Source organism: Drosophila suzukii (assembly GCF_043229965.1).
Source record: "Drosophila suzukii chromosome 2 unlocalized genomic scaffold, CBGP_Dsuzu_IsoJpt1.0 scf_2c, whole genome shotgun sequence".
Taxonomy (NCBI): domain Eukaryota; kingdom Metazoa; phylum Arthropoda; class Insecta; order Diptera; family Drosophilidae; genus Drosophila; species Drosophila suzukii.
The window spans coordinates 14,970,997-14,989,507 of NW_027255896.1; the positions used below are offsets into that span (position 1 = coordinate 14,970,997).

An 18,511-nucleotide genomic window follows, 5' to 3' on the forward strand; every position below is an offset into this window, starting at 1 on the left:
TTGTGAGTGTAATCAGGTAAGTGTGTTTTGATTTTGTGCATGAGGCCATACTCGATCGAAGGCTTGAGATACATCGAGGAATATTGCGCTGCAGTATTCCCGATGCTCAAAGGCTGTGCGCATTTCTGATGTTATTCTGTTAACTTGTTCGATTGTTCCATGGTTTTGACGAAATCCAAATTGATGAGCAGGGATAACATTGTGTGCTCCTAGATATGGGGTTATGCGAGTTAGAAGGCATTTTTCGAACAGCTTAGACAGACACGATAATAGACTAATTGGTCTGTAGGATGACGGAATTGTGTGGTCTTTTCCGGGCTTCGGTATCATAATGATAATAGATTTTTTCCATTTTTTCGGATAGTAGCCGAGAGTTATAATCCCATTGAAGAGCTTACAAATAACCTCAATGGCAGAGTTTGGAAGTTCAATTAACATTTTTGGTGTTATTTGGTCACCGCCAGGGGCCTTTTTCGGTTTCAGTTCCTAAATGACTTTCGCGATCTGCTTTGGCTGAAACAATGGTGGTAGGGAAATAGATTCAGATTCGATGAAAAATGAAATGGCAGGGTTCGGCTGGAAGACGTTTCTTAGATGTAAAGCAAAAGTTTCGGCTCTATCTTCGTCGCTGCGGGCCCAGACGCCAGATGAGTTTCTTATCGGAGTGACTGTTTCGATTGGAGAGCTCAGATTTGGGTGAGCCCTCCACAGAGGATGTTTTGTACTGGTTGGCGATAGTTTTTTTAATGTACTGCAGCTGTGCATTTTCTGTTTCTTTAGAGCTCGATTGGCGGACTGCCGCCCAGACTCTGCGCTCACACACCAGGAGCATCGTTGCCACGCCTTCGCCTGAATGGCTAAAGAAGGTAGAGTGGGCAAGGAAGGTGCTCCCAAACTACGGGCAGGAAAAGCCCACTCAAGAGGCGACTCAGGCGAAAAGGCAGCGATCCCTCGAACTACCCGGGCCATCGGCTAAGAGATCAAAGATCCAGCCATCGGTCTCTTTCGCCGAAATCACGAAGAATCGTGTACTACTCGGCCTGATTGACAGGGGAAATCCGGAGAGCAGGATCCCCAGAAACAAGTGGAAGGCAGTGGAGTCCCACCTTTCCCTCATTTGCCTGCGCATGGTACGAGAGAAGCCAGGCACCTCGCCCTGTTGCATGGACGCGGGCTGGTACCAGGGCAGCGTCAAGGTGGTAGCATGCGACAGTCAGCGGTCGGCTGATATGTACAAAGAGGCGACAAGCAAGCTCGGCGAGGTTTACGAAGGGGCGAACATCGTTGGGCTTGACTGGTGCGATGTCCCCAGTAGACCCCGAGCCAGGATCTGGATTCCAGCAGCGATCAAGACGCCGGAGGACATCCTCTTCATGTTGCAACAATGCAACCCGCACCTCCCCACGAAGGACTGGAAAGTCGTCAAGGTGGAGGAGCATGAAGGGGACGTCAACCAGGCGGTTTTGGTCCTGAACAAGGAGTCAGTAGCTCCGATCGAGACTGCTCGTGGAGTGCTGAACTTCGGGTTCAGTGCGATACACATCAAAGTGTATAAGGGCGACTCCAACGCCGCTAGCAGCTCTGCCGGCAACCCAGCCGAGCAGGTGCTTGCTGAGGAGTTGACGGCACCTGGTGGGCCGGAGGACGGCTACTCTACCGATTCGTCGCTAAGCAGAGAGATGCGAGCGCTCGGACCGGCAATCGAGGACGTAGACCTCAGCGACACAGAGGAGGCCGACGTCACTGTGGTGGAGGTTGTAGCTGTAGATGTCACTAAGACTTCTACAAATAAACCTTCACCACAGTAAAGCAGCGTCTGCTGCACTTCTGCTTCGCCTGACAGAAGGCGGAGCCGACCTAGTCCTCGTACAGGAACCTTGGGTAGTAGGAGGCAAGGTTGCTGGACTAGGAACAAAGGAATACAAGCTTATGCTTGACCCCAAAGAAGGTAAAATTCGAACCTGCATATTAGCCAAAAGGCATCTTAGTATATTTCTACTTCGCAATTACAGCAACGGAGACAACACCGCAGTAAGCCTGGAGCTGCAGAGTGGCTCTATAAGGGTTCTATCGGCCTATTTGGCCTTTGAGAAGGAAAACCCCCCAGATGCGCTGGTCAGAGGACTAGCAGAGCAATGCGAAAAGCTCAAGTACGGATTGGTAATAGGCTGTGACGCCAACGCCCATCACACCCAGTGGGGTTGCCCAAACAACAACGACAGAGGTGAGTCTCTTTTTGATTTTATTCAAAATTCGAACCTATTCTTATGCAATAGGGGCAATGCCCCTACTTTCATAACTAAAGCTTGCCAAACGATCATAGATCTAACTTTGGTATCAGATTCACTCGTAGGCGCAGTCAAAAACTGGGCAGTCTCTGACGAGCACTCCTTCTCGGACCATAGATTCATAGAAACCGTATTGTCCCTTGATTCGCCCTTGCCGGTCAGCTTCGCCAACCCCAGACGAGCAGACTGGCACAGGTACAAATAAGTTCTGACAAATATCCTCCCCATGGAACCGTCAGAAAGCATCACAAACCCACATGAGCTGGACGAAACAGTATACAAATTCACAGAGGCATGCAACACTGCCTTCAAAGTGGCATGCCCCACAGAGAAACCCCCTGGTGGACCCAACAACTATCTATCCTCAGAACCAACTGCAGATGCCTGTTTAACAGAGCAAAGGCGGGAAATGAGGACACCAATTGGCTGAACTACAAGTTTGAACTAGCCTCTTACAAAAAGGCCATTAGAAGAGCAAAACGAATGGCATGGCAGACCTTCTGCTCTGACATAGAAAAAACAACTGATGCCGCAAGGCTCAGGAAAATACTCTCTAAGACAGCCGCGCCTTTGGGCTATCTTCAAAAAGCAGATGGATCATGGTCAGACTCCAGTAAAGAGTCCTTGGACCTGCTCCTAGACGCTCACTTCCCGGGGAGCCAACAAGCAGGTCATCCACCTGAAAGAGGAACAGGAGAGGGAATCGAAATAGACGTTGCCATCATCTTTAATGGAAAATATCCACAAACACTTTGCGATCTTATGACCGCTAAACTTAAAATGCTATCGGAATGGACGATAGCGAGCGGACTCGGGGTAAATCCCTCGAAAACAGAACTTGTTCTATTTACGAATAGGTACAAAATTCCTCAACTTAACCCACCCATTTTAAACAATTGTAATCTCTCCTTTAGCGATCGAGCCAGGTACTTGGGGTTAGTACTAGATAAACGCCTCAAATGGGGCTTAAACAACCAAGAGAGAACCAAAAAAGCGACCATTGCACTTTACTCCTGTAAAAAAGCGATCGGGCTAAGATGGGGCATGTCCCCAAGAATAGTTAACTGGATATACACAGCGGTAGTCAAGCCAATCCTACTGTACGGAGTGGCTCTGTGGTGGACCGCCTTACACAAACAATGCATACTGACTCCACTAAACAAAGTACAGCGAATGGCGGCTTTGTGTATTAGTGGAGCCCTTCGAACCACCCCGAATGTAGCGCTGAATGCGATCTTGAACCTCCCTAGCCTGGACTTAGCAGGCATGGAAAGGGCCAAATCGGCAGCTATTCGACTGTGGGACACAGGGCAGTGGAATGCCCAATTATATGGCCATGCTAAAATTCTCCAGCATGATAAATCGATTCCGAAAATCACGGATCTATGCAAATCTATTGAATATAGTCACACACCCATTGAGGCCCTGATTCCTGATAGAGAGGAATGGGAACAGGGCCGACCGGGCACGACGGACGCAATCTGTTTCTATACAGATGGCTCCAAATTAGAAGGACAAGTCGGCGGAGGTGTATACTCCGAACAATTAGATATCAAGAAGTCATTCAGGCTCCCGAACGACTGTAGCGTCTTTCAGGCGGAGGTCCACGCTATAAAAGAAGCACTAACCTGTTTAAGGAACCTTAGCCTCCAGAGAGGACACCTAGACATATATAGTGACAGCCAAGCGGCTATTAAGTCGATCTACTCGACAAACACCAATTCTCGTACAATAGCAGACTGTCGCAGATCTCTCCACGAGATGGCAAATCAGTTTACTATCAGCCTAATATGGGTTCCGGGTCACCGGGACATCGTAGGCAACTGCATAGCGGACGAATTAGCCAGGCAGGGCACCACCAAGCCTCTCCTACCAGGAGAGGAAAATGTCGGTATGCCCATGGCTACTTGCAAGCTAAACATAAAAAACCACTTCAACACACTAGCCAACACCCATTGGCAAAACGCACCACAGTGTCGCATCTCTCACCAGACATGGCCTGTGATAAACAACAAGAAAACCTCGGAGTTACTCAAGCTCAGCCGCACAGAGTGTGGCATGTTGATCCGAGCTCTTACAGGCCACTGGCTTGTTGGCGCGCATGCCGGCAGGCTAAAAGCCCCGCAAAATGATTTCTGCAGAAGCTGTAGGGATGAGGAAGAAGTGGAAACGGTAGAACACCTTCTCTGCTTCTGCCCAGCCCTGTGCAGACTCAGACTGAAACACTTAAGAAGCCCCTTCATCGACGATCCGACCGAAATATCGGAGATTAATCTCAAAAGCATAAGTGCCTTTATTAAATCTTCCGGGTGGAAAACATGCTGATCAGCTTAACACAGGCCGAAACTACTAAAAACGGGACTCTAGAGAAGAAAAACGAGGTCATGCGGTATCACAATGGTCCCATTGAGGTCTAGGTGTGTCGGACTATAGTCCGACAGCCGCCCTAACCTAACCTTACCTAACCTACTAATGAGTATGCTTGTTTTAACATAGGTTTCGTGATGTCCAAGTGTAGATCGTAGTTATTCTCTAATGTGCTTGTCCCTCTTTGTCAGCAAAACGTTTTATGTAGTTTAATTATAAGTAATACAATGTATTACTCTGGAAGGAACCACTTTAAATACCCAGAGTGTGTCACACCAGATGGTTGTTTATTGAAGTAGCTGTTTCACGAATATTGGAACAATGACAGGAGTTAAAAGTACAGTTTTCTCTTGCGGCAAAAAAAGAAAAATGTCATAAGGCCAAATTACTATGTACATTCCATGTTTGACGACAATGTAAGCTACATATATTTAGTTTTATTAAAACCAATCCTAATGGAAATGCAAAAAGTCAAGAAGTGCTTTCAAAGCAATAACACTGACGCGACGCGCTTGCTAAAAGGTCTTGTTTTATCCATTAATTCGATAAAAAAGCACATTATTCCACCAGATTGTAATATGGACAAAATAATAGATGATAATTTTGAGGAATATGTTGTCAAAGATTTATATCAAGGATATACATTTGAAAAGCAAATTGAAATGCTTCAGATGGATAATGATTCGGAGAAATCTATTCGAGAGTGCTGCACTAATTTTTAAGGTGAGCTTGTAAAGCCACAAAAGCTGAGGTAACTATACCCTTTTATATTTTTACAAAATACAGCAAATTAAAAACCATAATTAATTACAGGCTACCTAACAACCTCAAGATTCTGCAACAAATTGATATATTTTCCGTTCACAATATTTTATGTCCAAAAAAATCCAACATTGTTCCCAATTTGGAAGAGTTTTCTGTTGAAGAAATCGACAGAATCCAGCGCCAATACAATGATATACATCTATTAAAATGGGAGAACATTGACGTTTCAATAAAGTTTTGGGAGGAGGTAAAACTTTTTAAGGACTCTGGGGGCATAGAACGATTTTCTGAATTATCTTTGTTTGCGATTTAGATGTTGTCCTTGCCGTGGTCCAACGCTGAAGTAGAACGTTCGTTTACATTGTTTACGTTCGTAAACATTGTAAAATCAAAACTGAGAAATAGAATGGACTTTACCACTCTTAACTCAATATTGTGCATAAGGTAAGCGCCAATTTGGTATAAACTTAATTATAAAAAGAAAAAACTTATATAATTCGTCTGATTACAGATATGGGTTGCGAAGGCACAAAAAATGTTGCGTAGACTATAAAGTCCCCTTAGATTTTATGAAGCTTATAGGCACAAACAAGGATATAAATGATGATACGGTTGATGTTGAAGATGACATATTAAATATATTATAATTAAATAATTATTAAGCACACATTTTCCTTAATACTAAAAAAAACATTATTTTGTACTCATGTTAATAGAAAGCTAAAGGAAAAAGCTGGTGCCCATTTTGTTCAGGTTTTTTTTCGAAATACAGATATTTGTATTTTCTTTAATAGCAAAGTATGTTTGAAAATCTTTGCGTTTTTATTCAGCTTTTTCGGCAAACAAAACAGCTTTTTTACCACCCTTACCAGCCAATGTTGGCAACACTGATAAGCGGCCCCACCGCTGAAAGCTGGGTCAGTCATCAAGAATCAGAAAGTCAAGGAGAAACAGCCGTGAAAGAGCAGGATCGCTACGTTGAGACGTTTGGGATTGCATTAGTCACCGAATTGACAAACAGGTAGCTGAGGTTCTTAGAGGCTATGTTGAGTGGAGACTCGGTCGAATGTGGCGAGGACTGCCTTAGCTACGTCGGACGGTTAGCCGAATAGTTAAGTAGGAACTGAGGAACTGAACGCCCTCAAACCGCCTGGCTCCTACATTTTAGCTGAAATGTATTTGTCTCGTCAATACCTATCAATTGACCCAAAAAAAGTTTGCCACGCCCACTCTAACGCCCATAACCCTTAATTCTATCAACCGGCAACATAATTATATATTAAGATCGCGGGTACTTGGCGCATTTTTTTCTCGCTTTGCTGCTTGCATTATCTCCATTTCCCTTTGGTCACTTTAGCTGAGTAACGGGTATCTGATAGTCGAGGTACTCAACTATAGCGTTCTTCCTTGTTGGTATTGAAGGCGATCCATCTCAACGAGAAACCGTAGGCTCGGGAAGAGTACAGAAGAATAGTCTAACAACGTGAGATGGTTGCCCGAATTGTTAGGCAGGGCCGACTTTTCCTGTTGATCCTGACTTTGACTATTGGCTGAGGCGCGTTGACGGATGCAAAATCAAGACTCGGTCGCAGAGCAAGTACATCACCGAGCGGGGAGAACTAATTCTCCGAGCAGAGCAAGACGTCGACAGCAGTACGCCACACGCAAGATCGGCAAGGGAGGCACCCAGAACCAGCGCACGCCTTAGGTACGACTGCAACAATCTTAAGGGAAGGCTCGGGTGGGATGTTCGTCTTTAACTGGGCGGTCGATACATGGACTTCTGTCGTATACTGGAGGGTTGCCCGGAGCGTCAAAGAGAACTGAGTGAGCGTCTGGCGGGACCGGCCAAGACAGAGTAAGGGACAGAAAGCTGTGGCTGGCAAGGCGGTTGTCTTGAAAGCTAAGCGCCTGTTCACCCTGGTCTCAATTCAAGTCTCAATTCTAGTCTTCAATTTATTTATTTAGTAGATCGTATAATAAATTTTCGTCATAAAAGTTGATATTATAACTTTTGTTTGTTGAAGGTGCAATCGGCTCTAGATTTTTACCTCATTAAGAGGTGTTTTTATTTGATATCAGAAGTTTTTGGTTCAAATATCAATCATATAATTAATTTAATCTCCCGTTTAAGTTTAAGTTTCTTATATGGAAGTGTTAATGGCAATTTAAATGATTCCATGACCCTAAAATGGCGTTTGGATACACAAATACAAAATTCAATGTTGTCCAAAGTTGAGGAATCTCAAGGGCTATGCACTTTAAGGATTAGTCTAAAGTCATTGAAGCGGTGTTTGAAAAATCAAAAAATGCTAAAAAAAAAGAATCGAAAAAAAAAAACTGTTGCCCATAATTATAATCGTGTTAGAATAACTTAAAAAGTATTTTAAAACACCATTCTAACGTCTAAACTTGTGCGTTTTTCCCCAACGGCCCCAACAGATCAAATTTTTTATATTTCTCAGCGTTCTCAGCTAAGAATTGTTTATGAAGAGTTTGTTTATAAATTGGGTAAAGAGGCTAGGATCATGAGCTGGATAACTCTCTCCCTTCTAAATTGAATCGTCCCGACTCATTGGAAGTGTCGGATAAACTGAATTTAGATAATTTGTCAATACGACTATAATTTCATCCTCAGTGGTATTTTCATTTTCGGACATAATATTTTCGATATGAATTTGCCGTGGCTTGAATATTAGATATTTTTTGAATTTAAGTACAAGCAATACATATATTAAAGTTAATATGATCAGTATTAACGTTATTGGAATTTGTGTTTGTTTAATTTGAATAAACGAGTTTAATATGTTAATGTTATCAAATGAAAGTTCCGAATCATTTGACATAACATATTCGGATACTAAAAAATCATTATACTGTTTAGCAGTGATATATTCTGTTATCTTATGGTCAAGATTAGAGTAGGGTATATTATTTATTGTAGTAGTACTATTAAAAGTAATTAAAATAAATAATTTAAATGAGTATCATTAACAGTATTATAACCATTTATAAAAATGGCTTGTAACGAACTGATTTTTTGTGTCTGCTCGCTACGAGATTCGTGCGGCTAGCTCAGAAGATTGTGTGTTCGTCCCACCAAATTAATATGACGTGATTGCCCGTAGATCAGTGAGAAAACAAAGGGTTCAAATGGTAACAGTGGGATTTATTCTCGTGGTATTAGTACAGCGGGTGTGTGGCTGGGTTGGCTTCGGTATCTCCTGGCTCTGGTTCCGCCGGCTGCTGGCGCTCCTCTTTCTGGCTCCTCGACGCGTTGACTCGGCTTCCACTGGATCCTGGGCTTCGGGACGCTCGTAGTGGCCGCTTCTGCTTGCTTGCCGACGCGCTGCCTCGGGGTCGCTTGTTGCGCCTTAGACCCGCTGAGAGTTCGGCCTTGTGGGCTTAGGGAAGCGTCACCGTTCTCAGACTAGGGTGAACAAGCCTTGCTCTTCAGGCCGACGCCTTTCGAGGCAATAGCTGTCCCTTGCTCTGTCCCGGACAGTCCCGCTAGGTTCTTGCTCAGTTCGCGCTGACAGTCAAGGCTGCCGCCAGGAAGCTGTCTAGCAGTTCACTTGGCTTTACGCCTAGCGCAGACGAACGTTGCAACCGGCTTCACCTAATGCGTGACGTCCGCGACGCTCCTGCGCTCCCCAATGAGCTCCGCGCGGCGATGGTAACGTGGCTGCCGGTAATGTCTGCTGGCGTCGCTTTTTTGCTCTTTTGCTTGTCTCTGACTGACCCGCCGGGCGACTCGCCAGGGTGTGGTCGTGACAAAGTTGGAAAACAAACGCCTTGACTTAGCCGCGTGATGCCTTCCAGAACTCAGCCACATGTGTCTCAATTCAGAGATTCCTGATGTCCCAATCCCGAACGTCTCGACGTGGCGATCTTGCTCCTTGTGTGGCTCTCTCGTAGATTACTTGCTTGACTGACTGTTCACTTGGTACTTTAACTGATCCTGAAGCTTTGACTCTTCGTGATCGACTGATCCAGCTGCCAGCGCTCTGCGGCCTTATATAGGGCCTCCGGGAACCGTTATTTCCCTTTTGCGCACGGCCCGCTGGATCTCTCCACTCTGGGCCCAAAGTCCGTGCCTCCTGGTTGACCCATTTGTCCTTCACGTACCGCTTCCAATCGATGCTCCGCCCACTGCTGCAGTCCCCCTGATTTCCGTGATGCTTGTGGCACGCCTGTGTGCCGCTCCACTGCCGAGATGTGGCACTTCCTCTCCCAGTCCAAAGTTCACGGGAGAGTCCAAAGTCCGGTGGAGTTCCGTTATCCTGTTTTTGCACACGGCACACTTGCCTTGCCCGCGAAGTCTCCACTCTTTCTCGATCTCCATCCTTGGTCTCCAAACTCTCTCGCTCTCCTTCATTGGTCTCCAAACTCTCTCGATCTCCATCCTTGGTCTCCAAACTCTCTCGCTCTCTATCCTTGGTCTCCAAACTCTCTCGATCTCCATCCAAGTCTCCAAAATCTCCTCGCCGCGCCGTTACTACGCGAATTCACCGCGTATCTGGTAAGCGGCCGGCCATCTGCTGCTGCTTCTATTTGTGGGGAGTTATTCAACTCCTCACAGGCTCCTTCTTGGATAACGTCAATTTTTTTATTATATTCCCTGATTACAAAGGGATTTTTCTCCATTTAGTAGCCTAGTAAAACAAGTACTTTCTGGGCTTAAAGTGCCATAGTTATTAAATATTTCTGTCTTAAAATTGGAAATTACATAATATCTATTGTTACATTTAGCGACATGATTATCAATTAACAGTTTTCCATCATTGTGTGAGATGGATCTTGCGTTATACACTTCGCAACGGTTTGTTATGATGGGGTATTTTATACACTGGTCGGCATATATATTTTGTCATAGTATTCATTTGACTATCAGACTCTTGATCTAAGTACCGGTGCATTGTTCGAACTGAAAATTATGATAAAAGAGAAGAGCAAATCAATAACTGTTAATATGCAAAATATTTCGTCAATTGTGTTTTGTTTTTTCGTTCTGCTGATAAGAATGCCAGCAAGCAACGATTTTAGCAGTGGCATATATATTTTGTCATTGCGTGATTTAGTTGTTTCTAGGCAAGCTGAAAGTGTTGTTCAAGAATATTATTACAAGTTTTCATTAATATTGGATAAAGTCGATTTTTTAATAGCCCGCTTCATTTTGGCGTAATGTCCTGTGGACAGATGAGAGTAGTTTTGAATTCCACGCATCTCAAAAGAAAGTTTTTGTAAGAATTAACAAGAATTACCGTAAAAAAAATGCTCCTGTGTGTCAAAGAGTAAGTCATGGGGGTGGAAGCGTAATGTTCTGGGGTTCAGTTTCATATAATGGTGTGGGAGACTTGGTTCCCATAGACGGATCCATGAATCAGAACCGATATTTAGAAACTTTAAACAATTATGCATTTCCCTCCGGCGACAGATTAATAGGAAAAGAATTTATTCTCCAACAGGACAACGCTCCTTGCCATAAGGCTAGAATGATTACTAGGTTTTTAAGAGATGTCGGGGTGGAAACTCTCGATTGGCCGCCACAAAGTCCTGATTTAAACATTATTGAAAATGTGTGGTCGCTAATAAAGCGAGAAAGAAGCACTGATCTGACCAGGACAAAAGCAGAAACCGTCACTGAGGTTACAATGAATTGGAAAGAGGTTCCCTTAAAATACCTTCAAACCTTGGTCGATTCCGTTCCGAATCGCCAACAAAAGGTCATAGACACCAAAGGAGGGTATATTTTTTATTAATTTCCAGTTTCAAATAAATTTATAAAACAAATTAGTTAATTAAGATGAAAAAATAAATTTTGTCAAAATACTTATGCCACCCATGAAATGACTTAGTTTTTAGTTTTAATTCAATTAAAAATCTAAATGAATGTTAAAAATGAAAATTTGTTATATTTATAATTTAATACAATGTAACTAAATGAATTATGTACAATCCATACATTTTTTTATATTTAAAATAAAAAAAAATTTAAACAGAAACTGAGGCATCGCCATGACAAAATATATATGCCGACCAGTGTATATATTACAATTAATTTTTGGTGTATGGCGATTTTAAATCTAATATGTCAGTAATTACTACAGGTTTCTGTTCGTGTTTATATATTTCTTGGATTTCTTCAGCGTTTAGAATTTTAGTGTTGAAAACAATTACTTTTGCTAATGTAATTGTATCCATTAAATTCATCAGATCGTAAGTGAGCAAGCGAAGACGGTGTTTTCTGAATGGAAATTCTTGGTTTGAAAGAACTGTTTGAAGATTCTCAGATAGAGTTATTATTTCTTTAAATAATTTAGAATTAATAACAAATTGATTGTTATTATTTTTGATTAAATCATCAATTTTATTTTGGAACGTTATCAAATCATCGTGATCGGGAGTCCCTGCTATCCATTTCCAAAGGGTGCCTGTTTCATTGATTTCTCTTTTTGCCCTACTTGGTAAAATTTGTGAGAGAAGCATTTTAATAATATCTAAATCATAAAATCATTACTTTTCTTATGTGAGTTGATTCGAGTTTGATTATGTCTTTATATAAACTTAAATTAGTTATATGAAATAGGTCAGCGTATGAATCATAAATAAGAATGTCTTTTGTATCCTTGCAGAGGGAAAGATCATGGTTCGTGTAATCCGTTATTTCGGAATTGGGGGCTGCTACTATCAATAATACAAATATTATTGAATTAATTTTCTGCAATTTAAGACAACCTGTGTTTAAGATTTGATGTTATCTTTATGAATCGTACGATTTCTATTGTTTATTGTAACCTAATTATGTAAATTCTCCTTAACTACTTGTTATACCCGTTACTCGTAGAGTAAAAGGGTATACTAGATTCGTCGGAAAGTATGTAACAGGCAGAAAGAAGCGTTTCCGACCCCATAAAGTATATATATTCTTGATCAGGATCACTAGCCGACTCGATCTAGCCATGTCCGTCTGTCCGTCTGTCCGGATGAACGCTGAGATCTCGGAAACTATGAGAGCTAGGCTATTGAGATTAGGCGTAGAGATTTCTGAGCTTCTTACGCAGCGCAAGTTTGTTTCAGTAGACTGCCACGCCCACTCTAACGCCCACAAAACACCCTTAAATGTAACTCCTACAGTTTTGATGCTAGATAGAAAATTTTAACTGAAATGTATTAGTCTTGTCAATACCTTTACGCGTGTATGTGTGTGTATGTAAATAGTTGCCGGCCGAACTTAGCGGCAAAGAAAAAAGCCCTGCCGGCGCTCAGAGAGAGCAAAGTGCGCCGAGAAATGAGAGCAAGGGAGAGAGAACAAAGTGCTCGGCTAACTTATTTTAAAGATTGTTATCTGAGTAACGGGTATCTGATAGTCAAGGTACTCGACTATAGCGTTCTTCCTTGTTTTTTATATCAAGAGTTAAGCTTATTTCTTACCCCGTGTTTTTTCTCATAAATGATTTCCCCTAGGAGATAGTCCTTTTCCTTTCTGCATTTGTTGTGAGAATTTAACATTTCGATAACTAAGGAATAATATCGTGTTCGATTTTATTGTATAATATATCGTATAGTCTTTGGTTGGTAAAGGAGTGTATAGTCATGTTGTATTTCTGAGCTGCTTTAATTATAATTTCAGAATAATCAACTAAGTTAAGTTCATCTTTGATGCAACGAGCAATTTCTGTAAGGGTAGAATGAGCTCTTTCTATTTGTCCATTGGACGTACTATGGCGAGGATCCGCGAAATATAAATTAATACCGCATATTCGTGCGAAGGATTTAAATTGTGTTGAAGAAAAACTAGGCTCGTTATCCACCATTAAAGTTTTGGCAAGTGGAAATTGTTGCAATATTTCTGCAATTTTGGGTTCTATGTTGAGTTTATTTTGCATCTCCTTTACGACTAAGTATTTTGAATATGAATCAATACAAGTAATGAACATTAAATTTTGAGCGTAAAAAATGTCAATAAGCAGATTTTCTCCTTCTTTATTTGGGATTGGTGCTTGACCAATAGGAATTAGTACAGGGTGTCTTTTATTTGTTACTATTACAAATTGTACAGTTCTTTATGTACTCCTGTAGGTTTTTTTTTCAAATTTGGCCAATAGTACAGTCTGTTAATTTGTTTGTAATTTTCGTCGAGTCTCTATTGGCAATTGTTGCTTAAACTGGTTAAAGGGTTTTCGGGTCTCTTGTATAACATTCTCAAAACTACTCTCTGCTGAATGCTGAGTGTTTTGATCTGAGACCGTCTCGTTACTGTCCGTTAGGTTTTTAATTTGAATTCTTGATAAGGCGTCAGCAATTACATAAGTAGATCCTGGTTTATAAATTATTTTGGGAAAGTAACTTTCAATAAATGAGTACCATCTTTTCATCCCGATGTTTGGATTTTTTTGAGAGATCGAGAAAGACAGTGGTTGATGATCTGTATAATTTTCTATGTTGTTTACGCCGTATAAATGGTTTCGCAAATTTTTAAATGCGCAAACTATTGCTAAAAGTTCTTTCTTATTGGTTGCATATATTTGTTCGGCTTTAGTTAGAGTTGCTGAAAAAAAGTTTGTTGGTTTTCCTTCCTGAGAAAGAACAGCACCAATAGCTAGATTGGACGCATCGGTCGTTAAAGTGAATTTTTTATTTTAATCAGGTTGTACCAATTCGATTTGTGCAATTAAATTATCTTTGAGCTCGTTAAAAGCTCTTACAGCTGAAGTAGTAGGGAAAGACGGGTTCTGGGACAATTAGCATATTAATGACCCCGCCTCTCACTAATTATCATATTAATGACCCCCGCCTCTTCATTAATGTATGCGGGTTCTGGGACAATTAACATAATCCATAAATTATCTGATTTTAAGGGGTTTAGATGTCATAAAAATGTCACGATCATATCCATAAAGAGTATACTAAATTGCCCCCCCCAACCCCACACCACCATGTGACAATATTGATCACGTGACCTTTTTGCCTCATTATCAGCAATTAATATTCAGCAGGTGTTGCTGTACACGGGAGAAAGGTCGCACACTTTCCCCACATCTCCATGTGACAATATTGATCACGTATCCTTTTCCTCATTATCAGCAATTAATATTCAGCAGGTGTTGCTGTGCACGTGAGAAAGGTCGCAAACCCAAAACATCTAAAGCTGGTTGCCTTAGAGGGACATGTCCGATCATGTTGGGAAATAACGTTTCCTATGATTGTAAAACTAATTTAGAAATCAAAAGAACCCCAAATAAAAGAAATCCCACAAGTTAATGATTCTCAGATGTCGAATATTTTCAAACAGACTTTTTTTTTCGCCCCAGAATGTTTAACTGGTAAATTTTTTCAAGATCTCTCCTTTCTACAAACGGGTCATAAACATATCATAAAAGGGATTCAAGCAAGAGCTACCCGAACATGCGCACCTGTCTATTACCTGACCGGAATAAAAGGGACACATGCACAAGTCTGAAGGCGCACGCCCATTGACAAAATCATGAGCCTCACGCCAACGACCTCACGGCTAAGTGCGAGCTCTAATACGTTCCCATAATAGGGGTTGAAGTCACGACCGCGCAACAACTCGCAAGTAGCCGACATATCTCAGTCAAGGAAATATTTTCCATTCTCCGTACCTGTAATTTTAACTCGAAATAAAATGTCAGAAGTTTATTTTGTACCATAAAAATACATTTATTCATTTACATTTATTTATTTTGGTATTGCGAACATTTTTTTTTTATATATAGAAATTTATTTTCTGCTATGATTCCGGCGATTTGCATAGAAGAAGCAGGCGCACGTTTCCGACGTCATTTCTGGATTACAAAATGTAAAGTGTTCACCATAATTCGTAGTTTTGAGGTCATGACCACCTCGATTCATGAACATAGTTTTTGTGTTTAGAAGGTATTGAAAATGCTGACCAATTATCTCTCCTTTAAATTGTTCAATAAATTGGTCAATTTCCTCATGAAACTTAATTTGGTTAATTTTGTTTTCTTGCACATCCTTACACATCTAGTCTCAACTTTAAAATAATGTATAAAAATGATTTTATTGTTTTGAAGCTACTTTTAAAAAATGTCAAAATAATGTATGCATTGTTTAGAGCACAAACCCCGCCCTTAAGGTGTGTTTCACAATAGGGAAACCGGTTTCCTTTAAACCTGTTTAATGACGGACAGCCCATTTCCTCGACATTAATGAGCTGACGACTCCCAAAAAACGTCTGTAGAAATTGTTTCTTTTCCACACCTTTACAAATAATTTGTTTTCCGCTTGTAATTGTCCTTAGATACTTTCGAGTTTGTGGAAAACTATTTTCTCCATCGTTCCAAAAAATTTTGTGATGTGTATTGGTTAACCAAATTGCAGTCTTTCGAGATTTTGTATTTAGCAAAGTAAAATCATATGGTGGTTCTATTAAAAAACTATTATTCAAGTTTGGATCTTTTTCGAATACAATTCCAATTTCCTTTAGAATAAAATTATTATTATTATCAAAGAAACCTTGAACATCAATCGAAACAGTATCTTTCAACATTTTTCTAATGTTAAACAACTCATTGTACTAGTCCGTTTAGTGGGTTATATTCAACTAAACGGTCTTGTATGAGGAGACAATAATCTTGGGTATTTTCATGACTTGGTGTCTTTAGTTCTATTGAAATTCTCACATCAATAGGACCAATTTTACTGATTCATTTTGATATGAAAGATCAACCACAATAATAGGAGTCTTCAATTTAAATTCATTTGGGGTCAAAAATGGTTGTGATTCACGATTAACTAGATTGAAATCTTGTATACATTTCATATAGGTGAGCATACTAATTCTTACTAAAATCAACATTCAGATTATCACATGGATATGACTCAGAATTCAAGTGAACTTTCAAGTTTGATAAGTTATTTGTGATAAGTTCTCCATTTAGTGTAAATCCAATTATGGCAAATCTTGGTTTTTTGCGGTTAGCCGACAATTTCACATTCCAGCTGTGTTGACTTCCATACCCCAATTTTGCGTTAACATATGAATCCCAACTCCGGAATGCGATTGGTAGGTTTACACCACTTTTAATAATATCGTACATCTTAATTTTTTGCAAAATCGCTCAGAGTTACATGGGGAATTTTCCAGATTTTATTCGTAATTTCCAACTTAAAAGTTTGTTCATTTCTGGTTTGCTCAAACACATCACCAAGATTCTTAGTTAGCATCAACACTAGTTCATGCTTGCAATTTAACAAAACTTTTTTATAATCCTCAGTCAATCCCAACAAATTTTTTAATGGTACAGAAAAATTTTAATTGGGGATCCCGTAGAAATTTCGTCTCCACTGCTCCATCCAGAATTTAATAGGTATTGACTTTGAAGATTATCCAGAGATATACAATTTTTAGGGTAGTAGCCATACCGACATAGACTTGACACGTTGGACTCGTTGTATTTAGTTGTTACCTAGCAGTATTTTGATGGTTACTTTCTTTTTAGTCTTGCTTTTGGATGGTTACTTTTTGTATAGTACCTGTACAGTACTTGATTTTGGATGGTTACTATCTGTATAGTATCTGTAAAGTACTTGGTTTTAGATGGTAACTAAATGTTAACAAGTATTATGAGTCGCTATAGTCTCTTGTTAAGAACTATCAAAGTACACAAGTTAAAGTTTCTAAGATGTGTTAGCCAAACACACTTGCAGTGAACTATCATTACCTGACCGTCATCAAAGTCACATGCCCAAGACCCAAGGACATTGAATAAAATACTTCCCCTTCATTTGTACCTGGAGTTTTAATTACAGTCAGATACAAAATTTGTAGGATTATTCAATATTTCTTTATATATTTTATTATTGTAAACATATTTCATTAAATTCATAATTAATTATATTTTATGTATATTTGTATATAATTAATTTTCTTACTTCAGCCCTCTGTAAGAAACATGTCGCTTATTAATCTTCGTTCTAAGCGTAGATTTTCGCTTGGTTCCCATAGATAGATGTAAAATAGTTCTCACAATGTAATCTTTCTCAGATGCTGAATTATTTTTAAAGCATTCATTTGTTCCATCCCATAATAATATTGTAACATATTTCGAAGGCATCATTAGCTAGCATAGGAGCGCCTATCAATTTAATTTTTGATTGAAGTTAATGATAGAGGTGTTGGGACCTGGTAATATCGGTTTTTGTTGTCAACTATTTTTCTAGTTCTAGTTTATTAATTCTATTCTATTTGTATACTATTTGTATGAGTAAGGCATCATTGTCTAAGATTCTGAATAAGTTTAATGTACTGTTTAATTACAATACTGATTAGCTGGTTACTATATATTTAGTAGATGTATACAAGTTGTTTAGTATCTGGTTACTATATATTTAGTAGATGTATACAAGTTGTTTAGTATCTGGTTTCTATATGTTTAATAGATGTATACAAGTTGTTTACTAGATGTATACAAGTTGTTTACTAGCTGTTTAGTATCTGGTTACTATATATTTAGTAGATGTATACAAGTTGTTTAATATCTGGTTACAATATATTTAGTAGATGTATGCAAGTTGTTTAGTATCTGGTTTCTATATGTTTAGTAGATGTATACAAGTTGTTTACTAGATGTATACAAGTTGTTTACTAGCTGTTTAGTATCTGGTTTATATATCTTTAATATCTGTTTACTTGATGTTTTCTATTTACTATTAGCTGGTTACTAGTTGCTATTAACGTCTACGAGCTTTTATAGTCTTTTGTTAAGAATGATCAAAAAATCTTGATCACTAGACGACTTTCAATGTGAAGTAAAAACTTACACTCTGATTTTTAATGTGTTTGCTATGAAGAAAGAAGAAAGAATGCAAAGCCAAATTATCTCAAGATTGATATATAAATCTTAGAGGAACATGTCCGATTATGTTGGGGGAAGATTTATCCTGTGATTGTAAAACTAATTAAGAAATAAATTGTTCACAAGTTGTCTAAAAGCTGTGTAGAAGCTGTTTTGATAAACAATTTTGATTCATAATGACAGATAATAAGAATATATAATAATATCATCCACTTTAACTAGTATGTTGTTAAAATAAAACATTTC

General features: G+C 39.7%; 2 protein-coding genes across 15 annotated transcripts in view; one reads left to right on the forward strand and one right to left on the reverse strand.

Moving 5' to 3' along the window:
* Window positions 1-18,511, reverse strand: part of LOC139354007 (uncharacterized) — a 978,888-nt gene that overhangs the window by 539,399 nt on the left and 420,978 nt on the right. The gene's annotated exons all lie outside the window — the stretch shown is intronic.
* Window positions 1,804-6,250, forward strand: LOC139354008 (uncharacterized). Its single transcript, XM_070998220.1, has 4 exons — window positions 1,804-5,406; window positions 5,469-5,667; window positions 5,734-5,864; window positions 5,932-6,250. The coding sequence occupies exon 1, from the start codon at window positions 2,583-2,585 to the stop codon at window positions 4,611-4,613; it is 2,031 nt and encodes a 676-aa protein (XP_070854321.1). The 5' UTR covers window positions 1,804-2,582; the 3' UTR covers window positions 4,614-5,406; window positions 5,469-5,667; window positions 5,734-5,864; window positions 5,932-6,250.